The sequence below is a fragment of the Chrysemys picta genome, chromosome 19, assembly GCF_011386835.1.
Source record: "Chrysemys picta bellii isolate R12L10 chromosome 19, ASM1138683v2, whole genome shotgun sequence".
NCBI lineage: Eukaryota > Metazoa > Chordata > Testudines > Emydidae > Chrysemys > Chrysemys picta.
The window spans coordinates 23,139,864-23,156,734 of NC_088809.1; the positions used below are offsets into that span (position 1 = coordinate 23,139,864).

Genomic DNA, 16,871 nt, shown 5'->3' on the forward strand with positions numbered 1-16,871 from the left:
CCGGCTCCACAATCCCATTGGCCAGGAATTAGCCAATAGGAGCTGGGGGGCAGTTCCTACGGGCGAGAGCCACAGGGAGCCGCTTGCACGCCTCCGCCTAGGAGTCAAACCTGCTGCTGGCCGCTTCCAGGGCGCAGCGCGGTCCGCGGTACCAGGACAGGCAGGAAGCCAGCCTCTGCACCCCCGCTGCACCGCTGACTGGGAGCCGCCCGATATAAGCCTGCGCCCCAATCCCCTGCCCCAGTCTCTGCCACCACCACTGGGGCAGGGGTGTTCGCTCCACGTGCGCCTGCCCGCTCTGGGCTGTGATGGCAACTCCCACTTGGCCAAGAGATCCCGGGGTAGCAGGGCTGGACATGGGGCAGAGAGGGAGGGGAGCAGGGCTGGACATGGGGCAGAGTGGGAGGGGAGCAGGGCTGGATAGGTTCCTGTGCGCCTATTGAATTGGGAGACTACATCTCTTAATTTCTAGCTTCAAACTTGCAAATTTTCCTTTATTCAAAATGGCCACAACCTCCTGTTCCTGGCAATGGGTCTCAGACAAGATGGCAGCCGTTCACAGTCATACAGGCTTTGCCTGTGGAAGAGAGACTGACCTTAGTAACAATGACCATCAATTCCCAGTTTTCAGTGGGACTGCAGCTAGGCTGTCTGCAGGGAAGGTCACTACCTCTCTATAGCAGAGGGCTGGACTGGAACCTGTGAGGAGATGGGAACATGACACACAGGAGGGAGGTTGCAACAGAAGACTGACAAACAGCAGGGAAAGAAAGGGAGAGAGGGATACATAAGCAGTAAGAAAATATGGGAGTAGATAGATTTGGGGGTGGGGTGCATTGGGGAAAAGAGCCGGGGGGAGCATGAAAGGAGACAGTAAGTGGGGAGGGAGGGAGGGAGACTAGATGGTGACTGGAGAGGGACTGTCTAATGGTCAGTGCAGGTAGCACCTCCGCCCATAAGTAGTGCTGTATCTCTAGCTCAGTGCTGAGGTGTGGATGTTTTGATTCTATGTTGCTGTATCTGATTGGTGGGGGAGAGGGAGGTGGCTAGTAGGAAGTGAAATCCTGCCTGTGTGTGCTGGAGTTGGTACTTGCAGTGTTCCAATAAATCCTTTGATTCATATAAGAGAGTATCACAACTAGTGGCAGCAGCTTTAAGAAGGCAAAAGCACTTTTGCTTCAGACAAAGGTACTGGTCACAAAGAGGAGACTGGAACCTGTGAGCATTTGACAAACTTTGAGCTGTTGCACTCTGTGAATGAGTGGCCTGCTGAGCGAGCAGCACAGACCTGGCAGTGTTTCTGGATGGCGACGCCAAAGCATTTTACCAGCAGCTTCCAGTGTGGATCCTGGATCTTACAGCCTGTTACCAAACACTGACCTGCCAGAAGGCATGGCAAGCCAGGAGGTGAGGGGGGACCGCTGCCTATTTATTGGGGTGTATTGAGGAGACTGCTTGGTAGAGCTTACGCTGTGTCAACGTCTGTGCGATATGACTCGAATGAAGCAGAACCATGATACCAGCCATTTTTGAACCCAGGATTCAGAGTCAGTGGCCAGAAATGTTACGGAGACCCTACTCGGAATTCCAGAGTCACCACATTAAGTCAGCAATCCCATCAGTAGTTTAAGCCAACATGATATTAAACTTCACCTGCACACAGTCTGGAATGTTTACGATGATTCAATAAGTAATTCCACTGCTGGTACCAGGCCTAGCCCTGAACCAGGACAGGGTAAAAGAATGAATGTAATTCATGCTATGAGAGGAGTCAAGGGCTTTTGCAAAGGATGTCAGGACATAGGCCAGGCTGAGAGTTTAAAATGCACATAAAGCTCCATGACTCCCAATCAGTATAGAAAGGTTATTTTGCAGTCCACCGTCCCCTGTGCCAGGAGGTGAAAGACTATTTTCAGGGCCTACCAACTGTGGATAGAATCATAGATTAGGGTTGGAAGAGACCTCAGGAGGTCATCTAGTCCAACCCCCTGCTCAAAGCAGGACCAATCCCCAACTAAATCATCCCAGCCAGGGCTTTGTCAAGCCTGACCTTAAAAACCTCTAAGGATGGAGATTCCACCACCTCCCTAGGCAACCCATTCCAGTGCTTCCCCACCCTTCTAGTGAAATAGTCTTTCCTAATAGCCAACCTGGCCCTCCCCCACTGCAACTTGAGACCATTACTCCTTGTTCTGTCATCTGCCACCACTGAGAACAGCCGAGCTTCATCCTCTTTGGAACCCCACTTCAGGTAGTTGAAGGCTGCTATCAAATCCCCCCCTCACTCTTCTCTTCTGCAGGCTAAACAAGCCCAAAAAAACAATGAGGAGTCTGGGGGCACCTTAAAGACTAACAGAAGTGTTTTTTTATCCATGAAAGCTTTTTCCCAAATAGATCTGTTAGTCTTTAAGGTGCTACCGGACTCCTCATTGTTTTTGTGGGTACAGACTAACACAGCTACCTCACTTAAATATGCCCAGTTCCCTCATCCTCTCCTCATATGCCCCAGCCCCGTAATAATTTTCGTTGCCCTCTGCTGGACTCTCTTCAATTTGTCCACATCCTTTCTGTAGTGGGGGGCCCAAAACTGAATGCAGTACTCCAGATGTGGCCTCACCAGTGCTGAATAGAGAGGAATAATCACTTCCCTCAATATCTCCTGGTAATGTTCCTTCTAATGCAGCCCAATATGCAGTTAGCCTTATTGGCAACAAAGGCACACTACTGACTCATATCCAGCTTCTCGTCCATTGTAATCCCTAGGTCCTTTTCTGCAGAACTGCTGCTTATCCAGTCAGTTCCCAGCCTGTAGCAGTGCATAGGAGTCTTCCGTTTTAAGTGCAGGACTCTGCACTTGTCCTTGTTGAACCTCATCAGATTTCTTTTGGCCCAATCCTCCAATTTGTCTATGTCACTCTGGACCCTATCCCTATCCTCCAGTGTATCTAACTCTCCCCCCAGCTTAGTGTCATCCGCGAACTTGCTGAGGGTGCAATCCATCCCATCATCCAGATCATTAATGAAGATGTTGAACAAAACCGGCCCCAGCACTGATCTGTGGGGCACTCTGCTCGATACTGGCTGCCAACTAGACATCGAGCCGTTGATCACTAGCCATTGAGCCCGACGATCTAGCCAGCTTTCTATCCACCTTACTGTCCATTCATCCAGCCCATACTTTTTTAACTTGCTGGCAAGAATACTGTGGGAGACCGTATCAAAAGCTTTGCTAAAGTAAAGGTATATCATGTCCACCGCTTTCCCCATATCCACAGAGCCAGTTATCTCATCATAGAAGGCAATCAGGTTGGTCAGGCATGACTTGCCCTTGGTGAATCCATGCTGACGGTTCCTGATCACTTTCCTCTCCTCCAAGTGCTTCAAAATGGATTCCTTTGATGACCTGCTCCATGATTTTTCCAGGGACAGGGGTGAGGCTGACTGATCTGTAGTTCCCTGGATTCTCCTTCTTCCCTTTTTAAAAGATGGGCACTATAGTTGCCTTTTTCCAATTGTCCGGGACCTCCCCTGATCGCCATGAGTTTGCAAAGATAATGGCCAATGTCTCTGCAATCACATCAGCCAACTCCCTCAGTACCCTCAGATGCAGCGCATCCGGCCCCATGGACTTGTGCATATCCAGCTTTTCTAAATAGCCCTTAACGTGTTTTTTCACCACTGAGGGCTGCTCACCTCCTCCCCATACTGTGCTGCCCAGTGCAGCAGTCTGGGAGCAGAACTTGTCTGTGAAGACAGAGGCAAAAAAAGCATTGAGTATTTCAGCTTTTTCCACAACATCTGTCACTAGGTTGCCTCCCCCTTCAGTAAGGATCTAATGCAGGGGTAGGCAATCTATGGCACGCGTGCCAAAGGCGGCATGCGAGCTAATTTTCAGTGGCACTCACACTGCCCGGGTCCTGGCCACCGGTCCAGGGGCTCTGCATTTTAATTTAATTTTAAATGAAGCTTTTTAAACATTATAAAAACCTTATTTACTTTACATACAACAATAGTTTAGTTATATAGTATAGACTTATAGAAAGAGACCTTCTAAAAACGTTAAAATATATTACTGGCATGTGAAACCTTAAATTAAAGTGAATCAATGAAGACTCGGCACACCACTTCTGACAGGTTGCCGACCCCTGATCTAATGCGATCCTGCAATGCAGGAAAAGGGGAATCTTGAGGAGGATTAGAGTCGTTATTTTTCCTCTTTATTTAGCACTGGTGGAATACTGTGTCCAGTCCTAGTGCCCACAATTCACAAATCGTGTTGATAAACTGGAGATGGTTCAGAGAAGAGCCATGAGAATGATTAAAAGTTTAGTAAACATGCATTATGGCGAGAGACTCAAAGAGCTCGATCCATTTAGCTTGACACTGAGAAGGTTAATGGGTGACTTGGTCAGTCTGTCAGTACCACATGGGGAAATAGAAATTTAATACGGGCTCTTTAAACTAGCAGACAGAGGCATAGAAAGATCTAATGACTGGCAATTGAAGATAGACAAATTCAGACTGGAAACAAAGCATGATTGTTTAATTTGGAGAGTAGTTAACCATTGGAGTAAGTTACCAGGGGTCATTGTGGATTCTTCATCACTGGCAGCTTTTAAATCAAGATTTAATGTTTTTCTAAACGATCTGCTCCGGGAATTATTTTGGGGCTATTTTCTGGCCTGTGTTATATAGAACTGCCTAAATGATCCAAATGGTCCCTTCTGGCCTTGAAATCTATTAATCATCTAATTTTTTTATCAGTTGAATCCCACCTCAGCTTTTCCTGGGATTATTTTGCCTGGGATTGATGTCAGGCTAACTGACCTGTAGTTACCCAGGTCATCCAACTTGCCTTGTTTTCAATATTGGCACAACAAGAGCACTCGTCCAGTCTTCTGGAATTTCCCTGCAATTATTCCCCACCATAGTTTTTTGCAGGTGCATCAAATCCAGATATCCATTTAAGCACCTGATTACGCCCAGCTAAAGCCAAGGTGAAATTATGGCCCAGAGAATCTCAGTTTTTCTTTTAGATATGTCTTATTTATTTCTAGTTTTTTTACACATATTGAAAGTGTGTTGATTGAAAGAGTGAAAAATGCATTAACTGACAATTAGACTCCTTCACCATTCAGTTCCCTAGAAGTTAAGGAACTGCATAGTAAAATATCGCTCTCTTCCCCTGTTCTATGGATGCATCACAAAGAAAACGATCTGTTGCCTGGGAAGAATGAAGAAATGTGCATTTCTCAAGTTCACCTAGGGAAGAAGCAGTAAATATTTCCACTTGGCCCAGCCTATCCCTAGAGCTGTTTCCTCCTGACAAAGCCCAGCTCAGACTCTGTGAGTGCCCGCCCTGAGATCAATGCAGCTGCTATAAAAGACCAAGTCACTAAGCTACCCTCACCAGCTGAGCAGAGATGGCAGGTGAGTTGCTGTTACCTTTTACTCTCTTTTTTATGGCTTTGACATTTGTAATAAAATAGACAGTGTGTTTCTGAGGGAGGGCATGAAAAGCCATGCGTGGTAAGGAAGAGGCAGAAATGGGCAGGAGTGGGGCTGTAGGAGCCTTGGCCCTCCTTCATTGCTTTTTGGGTGAGGGAAATTGATAAAGAAATGGGAAGAAAAGGAGTCCCTTCTCCCATCCCTTCCCCTGTTCCAACCCCATCCCTTTCAGGAGGAAACACTGGGATACTTTACAGTAAAGGACTGTGGGGAATAGAAAACACTAGTTGTTGAGAGGAAAGTGCAAGAATCTTTCCATTAAACAAATGGGGGCTAACCTGCCCCTCCCAACCCCCAGCATTATGGAGCCTCATAATTTCTTTTATTTAAAGATTGATTTAAACCTTGAAACAGGAGGTTCAATAACTCTTCTAAAATGGATGTTAGCACTCACTGCTCTACCTGTGGATATTTATTCTTTTATCCATACAAATCTTCAGTCCCTTTTTCAATCTCACTAAATTATCTCAGTGACATCCTGTAGCAGTGAGTTCCCCAGGGTAATTACCCACTATGTGAAAAAGCATTTCTCTTTATGCCAGTTTGGAATTTTCCACTTTTTAATTTCCTTGAATGGCCCCTTTTTTCTCGTATCGTGAGTCAGGCAGAATAGAAGCTCCTGATCTCCCGTCTCTAGGCAGATCTTTATTATATATGGAACTAGTTGTGCCACCTACATTTAAGTTTGTCCAGCAAGTCCCATTATAAGACCCAGTTTTAGTGACTTGCAAACTTGCCAAACTTTACCTTTTGGGCTGAAATTTTCCTTGATGAGTGTTTGTAAGTTTCAGGAAAATGGTTTATCCATTTCTCAGAATGAAATTAAGGGGAAAAAAATTCTTACAATAGTTTAATTGAGAAGTTCCAGCACCTCTATGCTTTAATGCTATGTTCTCTGAAAAAACGGGTCCTACGTATCACAAAATTGGGCACCTAAAATTAGTGGATTCTTTTGATTTACCTTCTCTGTGCTTCAGTTCTCCATCTGTAAAATGGGAATAATAACACCCCCTCAGATCACAGGGTGTTGTGAAAGTAGATCCGTTAATTATGAAGTGCTCAGAAACTCTAGCAACAAACAGCATACAAAATCTCAGGAGGAAATTAATAATTGTGTTTTCAGAGCAGGTTTTGAATAGAGTGCAGTAAATAAGGCCTGGGGCCACACACCAGACAGCGAGAGTAAGACAAAATATTGAGTGTTTGCAGTGAACACTGTCCATCCTGGGCAAGGAATAAGGCAGGGGTCCTGTAGCAAAAACCAAACTATCACAATGCATATGCAGAAGAGGACCCAAGGTTGTACGGGTCCTCTTAAATCTGGTATTTCCTAACTTTTGAACAGTTGACTTCACTGAACAGTGACCTTTTAATGGAGATTGTGTATGGAATTGTAAATATTACCGTCGTTTCCCCTGTTATTCATTTCATCCTTCTCTCCCCCACTTCCAGTCAGGCTTGTCCCTTCCTATAATCTTTACTGTCTCTTAAACACCTTCATGTATGTCCACCCCCAGTTTACCTCCACTCATCCCAACCTGTCCTTCACCCAGCTCAGCATCCTCGCCAACTCTCCTCAACCCTCTCCAACCCAGCAGGGCCGGATCAACTTTTTGTGGGCCTGGCGCCAAACATATTTGTGGGCCCCATAGGGGAAATAGGGCATGTGATGTGGGGTGGTCCGCAGAGTGAGGGGACGGTTGGGGGCAATGACACGCAGCACAGCAGGAGTGGCCCCACTCAGCCCAGCACAAGGGCACTATTTACAAACCCCAAACTGCTAGACACACACTGGCCCGCCCAGCCCTGCGCTGCCAGCGTGCCCCTTCCACACTGCCCCTGAGCCCAATGCCCTGCCCTTATGCCCCCACAGATCCCTATGCCCAGCACCCCCTACCTAAAGACCCCTCCCGCTGATATCCCACCACAACTACACAGCACCCTGCACACCATACCCCTGCCCAGATCCCCCCCGCCCACAGATCCCCTACTGTCCAGCACCCCCTTCCCAGTCCCACCATCACAGCTGCACAGCGTCCCATATTCCAGAGGGAATTCTGCATCAAATTCTGTGCATAATATTTTAAAATTCTGATTTTTTTTTTAATCATAAATACATGTGGAAGCTCCACCATAGCAGTGGGGAGCACAGGCCACTGCCTGCATGGAGGTGGGAGATCACCCTGCAGCCTCCCCCGCCCCCCTGGGACAGGGACTTGGCAGTGAGGCTGAACCTGACCCTGACACAGCACAAGGGCCAGGCCTGCCACAGAAACACCCTGGGGCCCCTTTTGGGCCAGGCTCACCAGATGTGGGCAGGGAGGCTCAGCCCGGCACAGGATCCGAGTGCAGAGGGACTTAGTGTGGGGGATCCAGATGGGGGTAAGAGGGTTCTGTGGGGGGGGGGGGGGTAAGAGGGTTCTGGGGGGGGGGGGGTCTGGGTGCAGGCAACTCAGTGGGGGATCTGGATGCACAGGGAGGTGCCAGGTGCAGGGACAATGGGAGTCTGCAGGGGGCTCCAAGTGAAAGTGGTTGGAGCTCAGCCGGGGGGATTAGTCTGGGTGCAGGGGAGGTGGGGTTGTTGTAGTTAAAGTACTGCACAGGATCTTTTCAGGGGGAATAAGGCAAATGCCACTTTCATTGGTAACACATGCATCAATCAACACTGTATCATATGCATATGATCTATATTACACTCACTCACATACACTCACAAACACACTCCGTCTTGTTGTTGTTACCAACTAGTTGCTCCCCTTAACTTCACTGGCCAGGTGAGTTAGATAGGGGAGGGGTGGAGCCGGGCTTCTGCTGATCCGGATCAATGCTCCTGTAACCCTTCTGCCCATCTAAGTTGGCAGCAACAAGGGCCGGGTTCTGTATCTAGGGGTTCCGTTTCAATAACCCAATGTAAAACCGGCTCGAGCCCCCACCCAGTGACCTGGGACAATTACATACCACCCCCTGGGCGCCTCTAAGAGGCAATACTTCCCCTCTCACAAGCACGGAGTCTGAGTGTAACAGAAAATGTTTAATAACATGAGGTAAACGACATCAGCATTAAATTAGAAAAACACCACAAACAGGATTCATAACACAAACCATGAGCAAAAGCCCACCCCAGCAAATTGGGCTGTGTCCTTTCCTGTTGGTTCTTGAAACCAGCAACCCAAGAATCACCAAAGTCCCAAAAGTCCAACAACCCCAAAGTCTCTTGGGTCCAGCAACCCAAGGATCACCAAAGTCCCAAAAGTCCAACAACCCCCCAAAGTCTCTGTCCCTGGTCAGTGCAGCCCCAGAGTTCAAGCGGGGGGGTGTGGGGCACGCAGGGTGTTAAGGGGCACCTTACGTGATCCGAGGCCGACCGGCTGCCTCTCCGTGGGGTTCTGCCGCAGCCTTCACCACGAGCCGCTCCACTCCACCAGCTGTCCCGTGAGCCGCTCCCGCTGTCCACGAACTGCTCCGGCAGCTGCTCCGCTCTGCTCACCGACCTGTGAGCCGCTCAGCTCTGCTCCACTTCAGCCGTCCCTTGGGCCGCTCCCACAAGGCTCCACTCTGCTAGCTGCTCCGCCAGCTGCTTAGCAATATAGCTTCAGTGATCTCAGCTCTTAACAACTTTAGCTCTTTTGTGATTTCAGCTCTTAGCAATTTCAGCTGATAGTAAGGGAGCCCCAGTGCTAGTGCACCATTGGCCCAAAGTGAATTCAGCTCAGCAGTCTGTAACTAGACTCCTAATGGAATCAAAGTTAGCTCTGACATTCCACAGTGGAGGTAGTGCAATTGGTGTTTCAAACCCTCAAAGAGGGCCCACACCATCTGATACAAATACTTGCCCCCCTCCTCTTTCTATTCACTGGGTTTTGTAACCCATGCCCCTTGTCAAGCAAGTGCTACTTAGGTAATGGTGAAGGACTCACTCAGTCCTTCTGTCATACAACAGTTCCACTGGCCTTGATCCACAGAATCAGGGTAACAAAACTATTCTTCCTGCCCCAATAACAGAGAAAACTGGGGATCCCACACCAGCCAAAGTAACCACTTTCAGTTGCTGTTGTCTCGTGCCAGGCGGGTGGGTGTGCCTATGCAAACAAGATCAGCCCCTGGAGTTCTTTTCCACACTCGCCATAATTCACCACCAGATGTCAGGGTAGAGCTCATCCTGACTCTGCTTACACTCCAATGTTAACAAGACCCAGGGTCCTCTGCAACACACCTCACATTTATAGCAGCTTCCCTCTCGTGCAAATCTGTACCAGCTTCAAAATCTGTGTCCATTGGTCCTTTGTGCTGCTTCCTTCTGGGTGTTGTCCCAATACTGTTCAAAGAGGTTGTTTCCAAAAGAAGGTGCTTGATTCTAAACCATCCCCTGAGGCCGTCAATACGTCTGCTCTTCTTTAGTGAGCCCACTTGACAAGTTTGATTGTCCTTGGGTCTGGCTTCCATCCCCTCTCCAACTAGCTGTCTGGAGGTGCTGCCTTCCACGCCTTGCTCATTCACACCTTATTCATTCAACATGCCAATTGATTAAGGGAGTGTGGGGAGGGGGAATCTTATTCTACTCCTAGCAAAAAGACATTTTTCTTCTACTTTAACTATCCTTAGGGGCTATAACATTATACCAAAGCTTAACACAAAGTTTTCTATACGTTTTTCTACATAGGGATCTGATACAAAGTTCCTATATCAAAGGACTTGATACAAAGTTGTATGAAAATAGCTTAATACAGGGTTATATGAAGAGGCATAATACAAAGTCATCTGAAAGTTAGAGGTTATATATGGATAGGCTTAATACAAGGTTATAGAGAGAGGCATAATACAAAGACGTATGAAAGTTATGTGAAGATGCTTAATACAGAGATTGATCTACAGGGTTCATTTGGGTGGGGGTCTAGGTGTAGGTGGTTGGGGCTCAGTTGGGAGGGTGTCTGGGGGGGCTCATCGGGGTGGTACAGATGCAGGGGAGGTGGGGCTTGTCAGGGTGAGGGTTCAATGGGCCTGCTTAACAGGGGAGCCCCAGCTGCTGCCAAGGGGATCCGCATGCTGGGCCCCCGTTTCCCCTATCCCAGGGATCGGTAACCTTCGGCATGTGGCCCAGCAGGGTAAGCCCCCTGGCGGGCGGGCTGGTTTGTTTACTTGCCGCGTCTGCAGGTTCGGCCGATTGCGGCTCCCACTGGCCATGGTTTGCCGCTCCAGGCCAATGGGGGCTGCGAGAAGCTGCGGCCAGCACATCCGTCGTCCTGCAGCCCCCCATTGGCCTGGAGCCGCGATAGGCCGAACCTGCGGACACGGCAGGTAAACAAACTGGCCCGGCCCACCAGGGGCTTACCCTGGCGGGCCGCGGGCTGAAGGTTGCCGATCCCTGCCCTATCCCCTTCTCTTCCCCATCCCATGCCCCTTCCTTCCCCACTGCCTCTGTCCCCCTGCCCCTGCCCCACCATGGGCACTCACTGTTGTACAAGATGAAGGATGGCTCCAGCACACAGAGGGAGCTCAACCAGCCCTAGCACCCAGAAGGGGATGTCCAGCTGCAAAGTCCGGTGAGCTGAGCAGCACCTTCTTTTTTCAGCCGGGCTGTGCAGCTCTGCAGTCACAGAGTAGGTCTGCTCGTTCCACCCCCTCCCCAAGGCCCCACCCCCGCCTCTTCTCTGCCTCCTCTCCCCAGGTGAGCATGCTGCACCTGTGCTCCTCCCCCACCCTCCTGCCGGCAAACAGCTGATTGGCGGCAGGGAGGGGAGGGCGGGAAGGGAGCAAGCTGTGAGAAGAGGCAGGGTAGGGGGAGCTTGGCTGCCCTACTGCAGCAGGAGCCTCAGTGCCAGGAGCACCAAGCTTCTGCCCCCCGCAGGAGAGAGCCAGGGGGCGGAGAAGAGTGGGCCTGGTCGGGGCCCCCCTGGAGTGTGGGCCTGGCTCCATGGTAAATCTGCGACTGCAACCCAGTGCCTTCTGCTGAAATCCCCCCTGACTGAGAACTTCTCCTATCTAGCCTCCCCAAGTCAGCACCCTCCCTCCTGTCCTGGCCTCCCTCCAGGCTGACAAGCCCCCCTTCCCACCTGACCCGAGACGCACACTCCCCATAACTGCCTCAGGCTCAGAACCCCTCCCCTGCTCAGAACTCCTCCCACCTGACCCCGAGCTCTAAAAACTCGCTTCCTACCAAACGTCCATCCCCAGAGCACTGAACTCTTGCCCCTCCAGCTGACCTCCAAGCTCCCAAGTCAGAAATCCCCCTCCCAGGCCAACCTCAAGCAGTCAAAAATCATGAGACAGGCTCCCAAAAACTCCCTTGCGATCAGAATAAAAATAGTGAGTTTTTTTGTTAAAAAATTGTAGGATTTATTTGTTTTCTGGTTTCTGAGCATTTATGGTCCCCTCACTACAGAAGGGATGTGGACAAATTGGAGAGAGTCCAGCGGAGGGCAACGAAAATTATTGGGGGGCTGGGGCACATGACTTACAAGGAGAGGCTGAGGGAACTGGGGTTATTTAGTCTGCAGAAGAGAAGAGTGAGGGGGGATTTGATAGCAGCCTTCAACTACCTGAAGGGGGGTTCCAAAGAGGATGGAGCTTGGCTGTTCTCAGTGGTGGCAGATGACAGAACAAGGAGCAATGGTCTCAAGTTGCAGTGGGGGAGGTCTAGGTTGGATATTAGGAAAAACTATTTCACTAGGAGGTTGGTGAAGCACTGGAATGTGTTACCTAGGGAGGTGGTGGAATCTCCATCCTTAGAAGTTTTTAAGACCTGGCTTGACAAAGCCCTGGCTGGGATGATTTAGTTGGGGTTGATCCTGCTTTGAGCGGGGGATTGGACTAGATGACCTCCTGAGTTTTCTTCCAATCGTAATATTCTATGATTCTATGGTCATAGAAGGGACCACCCGATCAAGTCTGACCTTAGCAAACCCCCATGCTGCAGAGGAAGGGGAAAAAAACAAAAGTTACTGTCAATCTGATCTGGGGGCAAAATCCTTCACCCCACCAATCTTAGTCTCACCTGCAAACTTTATCAGCAGCAAATCCATGTTTCCTTCCAGAAAACTGATACAAATATTCAGTGAACAGAGCTGTGGAAGTTGATCTCTTTCAGTGGGTGCATGACATCCGTGGGCCCTTTACCTCCTTTAATTACTGCTAATAACCGAGGTGTATTTGTGTTTCTCTCCAGGGATGAAGTCAGGGATCCTCCTCTTCGGATTCTTGGTGACCCTGAGCCTGTGCCAGGCATCGGGATCTTCCATAAATGGTACTGTTCCCTTTCTCCTGCTGCTGATGCTCTGCATTGGGGGTATAATGCTTCGTGGTGGGATCCAAAGTCAAAACTCACTGTGGGCCCCCACCCCGTCTATATAGGTTTGAAGTGTTCCCTCTCCCACCCAAAATAAAACATATACCTAGGAAGTGTATAGTCCCTATGAATATCCAAGGTCTTCAGAGAACCTGATCATTATCCCCTTTTTACAGATGGGAAAACTGAGGCACAGAGAGGGCAGATGCCTGCCTCCAGGACAAAAAGAGTCACATACAGTAGAACCAAGAACAGAACCCAGGTCTCCTAATGCACAGTCCACTAGTGTCCGAGTCCAGGGACATGCTGACTCACTAGTGTCCTTTGCAGTAAAACAAAATGGATTGGCAATATAATCAAAAAAGGCTCCGCATCCTAAAGGGGTCGCTTTTGCATCCACACAATATCCCACACCCCTCCCTCAGGTTTTTCTTTTTGGCATTCGTTTGGGAAAGTTTTGGCAAAAACAGGGCAGCTCATTTTTTGACAATAAATCAATCACTGATTCCAGGCTTATTCTCTTGCAAACTTCAGTTCTCAACTCATGGAGGCACTAGAGTTCTTCGAGGAAATAGCTGGAAAAAAAAGTTGGCAAAAGTTCATTCATAGAAACAGCTGAACTGTTTCGCTTAAACTTGCCAAAAATATTCAGCCTGAGGCAGAAAGCACTCCTGGAACGTTCCAGCCCCTGAAAGATGAAAGATTGGCCAAGTTATAACAGCGGAAAACAGGGTGTTATAATGGGAAGTCCTGGGCAACTTCAATAATAAGGGTCACCACCAATGTCCCCTACAATTAGACCTCAGCTGTAAAGATTTATGTGCAGAAGTGTTTATGCACTGAAAAAATTCATGGGCTCCTGCTAGGATTAAAAGCTCTGTAGAAATGGTTATGACTAAAAATCGCCAAGTAACTCTTGGGGGATGCACAGACTCTGCATACAGTTTTGATTCAAATTACTTCAGCATATAATGAATTGAAAGGCCCCAACTCATGTCTTCCTCCAATAAGCCAGCAAGTAATAACGACCACAACATAATTGTGCTTAATAGCGAAGGGAAATAAGGTACAAAAAACTATCACAGTGACACTAAATATAGAAAAGGGGATTTCAATACAATAAGGAAGCTCTTCAGAAAAGCCCTAATGCCAACAGCAAAGGAAGCAACACCCTTAGATTTGTCCACCTAAGAAAACAGTAGTAGTCTTATGCAATCTGCTGAGCAGGAAGAGAAGAGTAAATGGCAACGTTCAAGTCTTCAGGAGGTTATCTGAGCCAGAGAGAAATTCTTTGGGATTTGGAAATCCAGCCCCAGCCAAGCCGATTAACAAGAACATACACTACAGCAGCCAATATGTAAGAGGGAAAGGAGGAGGGCTAGGATGGATTTTGTACAGTAAATAGTTGAAGGTATAAAACATGAGAAATTCTCTAGAAGAAGCAGGAAGCCCACTAAAGAATCAGTGGGTCCGCTGACTTACCAGGGGTGGTAAATAGAGCAGTTAAAATTGAGAAGGACATTGTTGAAAAACTAAATGATTTTTCATCAGCCTTGTATATTCATTTATTCCAAGGCCAGAAGGAACCATTGTGATCATCTAGTCTGACCTCCCGTGTTACACAGGCCACAAAACTTCCCCAAATAATTCCTAGAGCATATTTTTAGAGAATCATCAGCTCTTGCTTTAAAAATGGTCAGTGATGGAGAATCCACAGTGACCCTTGCTAAATTGTTACTTACTCTAACGGTTCAGAATTTATGCCTTATATCCAGTCTGCATGTATCTAGCTTCAGCTTCCAGCAATTGGCTCCTGTTATCCCGTTCTCTGCTAGATTGAAGAGCCCAGTATTAATGATTTGTTCCCCAGGTAGATACTTTCAGATGTAATCAAGTCACCTCTGAACCTTCTATTTGTTAAATGAAATATAATGAGAGACTCAAGAAGTTCAAGCTAGGGCAGATTTTCTCATCCTTTTGTCATTCTCATGACTCTTCTCTGACCCTCTCTTCAATTTATCAACATTCTTCTTGAATTGGGGACCCCGGGACTGGACACACTATTCCAGCAGCAATTGCACATTGTGGACAGAAATATATATGCAGATGACACAAAGTTATTCAGGTTAGTCAAGCCCTGGAAGACTGAAATACTTCAGACAGATCTATCCAAGCTAAGTGAATGGGCAACAGAATGGCAGATGAAATTCAGCGTTAAACAATGAATAATACTCAAACACTGTACAAGGCTCTAAATTAATGATATCACTTCAGAACATGACCTGGGCTTCATTATAAACAGCTGAATAAAGCCCTTTCCCCAATATACAGCTGTGGTGAAAAAAGCAGACAGGATGTTTGGATACGTAAGGAATGGGATGAAGAGGGATAAGGAAAACATGGCTGTTATATAAATCAGTTCCCTCATCTGGAATACTGTGTTTAGTGTTGTCCATCCCACCTCAAAAAAGGACAATGTATAATTACAGGGCCTTCAGAGAAGGGTAATGAGAATGATTAGGGAACGGCAAAACTCTCCTCTGAAGAGAGATGGAAAAGACTGGGATTGTTTGTTAGAGACGGGACACAAAAAAGTACACAAAATAACAAACAGTCGGAGTGGAGGTTGAAGCCAGGTGGTCAGGGTCTGTAGACAAGACAAACTGTACCGTAGCCGGAGTCAGGGCTGGAGCAAGGTCAGAGTAGGGCATGGGCAAGGCTGGGGCAGGACCCAGCACTGGATCAGAGGGAGGCTGGGAATCTAGAGTCTGTTACATGGCACGGCAGCAGGAGGGTCACTGCCCAGTTCGTGCTGTTGCACAGACTAACTTGCAGCTCTGATGGGGTTGGGGAAGTACCTGAGAGTGGGGGTCATCTGACCCAGGCTCTGCTCAGGGATGGGCTGCTGCCCCATGCCTGAGCGCTGAGTCACTGAGGCTCTGTTGGAAGGGTTGGGCAGTTGGGTCTACACTCCTCAGCAGTCCTAGCCCTGGCGCAGACCAAAACTGATCTTAGAAACACCACGTCCTGAATCTGCAGAGTGCCCGAGTTCTGTACCCGCCCTTGGTTACAGAACTCAGAGAGCTGCTGCTGCAAGGGAGCACAGCCAGCCCCCAAGTCTGGGTCTGCAGCTGGGCCCTCTTAGTGGAACCCTCAACAGCTCCACTGGGTGCCGGGGAGCTGCAGGGAGGGGTAAGGATTTAGACAGTGCAGCCGTAGGGTCATGGGTGGGGGAGGAAGTGATCGGTTCTCTTTGCCTGCTTTGGATGGGAGCTGCAGCACAAGGGGAGGGCTGAGGTCTGCAGGGTGGGGGAGTCTGTGCCACCACCACTGGGGCAAGGGTGTTCGCTCCACGTGCTCCTGCCCGCTCTGGGCTGTGATGGCAACTCCCACTTGGCCAAGAGATCCCGGGGTAGCAGTGCTGGACATGGGGCAGAGAGGGAGGGGAGCAGGGCTGGACATGGGGCAGAGAGGGAGGGGAGCAGGGCTGGACATGGGGCAGAGTGGGAGGGGAGCAGGGCTGGACATGGGGCAGAGTGGGAGGGGAGCAGGGCTGGACATGGGGTAGAGAGGGAGGGGAGCAGGGCTGGATAGGTTCCCGTGCGCCTATTGAATTGGGAGACTACATCTGTCCCAGGTTACAAATGATCTCTTAATTTCTAGCTTCAAACTTTTCCTTTGTTCAAAATGGCCACAACCTTCTGTTCCTGGCAATGGGTCTCAGACAAGATGGCAGCCGTTCACAGTCATACAGGCTTTGCCTGTGGAAGAGAGACTGACCTTAGTAACAATGACCATCAATTCCCAGTTTTCAGTGGGACTGCAGCTAGGCTGTCTGCAGGGAAGGTCACTACCTCTCTATAGCAGAAGGCTGGACTGGAACCTATGAGGAGATGGGAACATGACACACAGGAGGGAGGTTGCAACAGAAGACTGACAAACAGCAGGGAAAGAAAGGGAGAGAGGGATACATAAGCAGTAAGAAAATATGGGAGCAGATAGATTTGGGGGGTGGGGTGCATTGGGGAAAGGAGCCGGGGGGAGCATGAAAGGAGACTGTAAGTGGGGAGGGAGGGAGGGA

The 16,871-nt window shown here is 48.8% G+C and overlaps 1 protein-coding gene across 1 annotated transcript in view; it reads left to right on the forward strand.

Annotated features, from left to right (window-relative positions):
* The first annotated feature begins 12,647 nt into the window (after window positions 1–12,647).
* The window catches only part of LOC101935994 (myeloperoxidase-like), a 49,082-nt gene continuing 44,858 nt past the window's right edge, over window positions 12,648–16,871 (forward strand). The window contains exon 1 of the mRNA XM_065573534.1: window positions 12,648–12,748. Coding sequence (XP_065429606.1) covers window positions 12,673–12,748 — 76 coding nt within the window. The 5' untranslated portion in view covers window positions 12,648–12,672. The remainder of the gene's footprint in view (window positions 12,749–16,871) is intronic.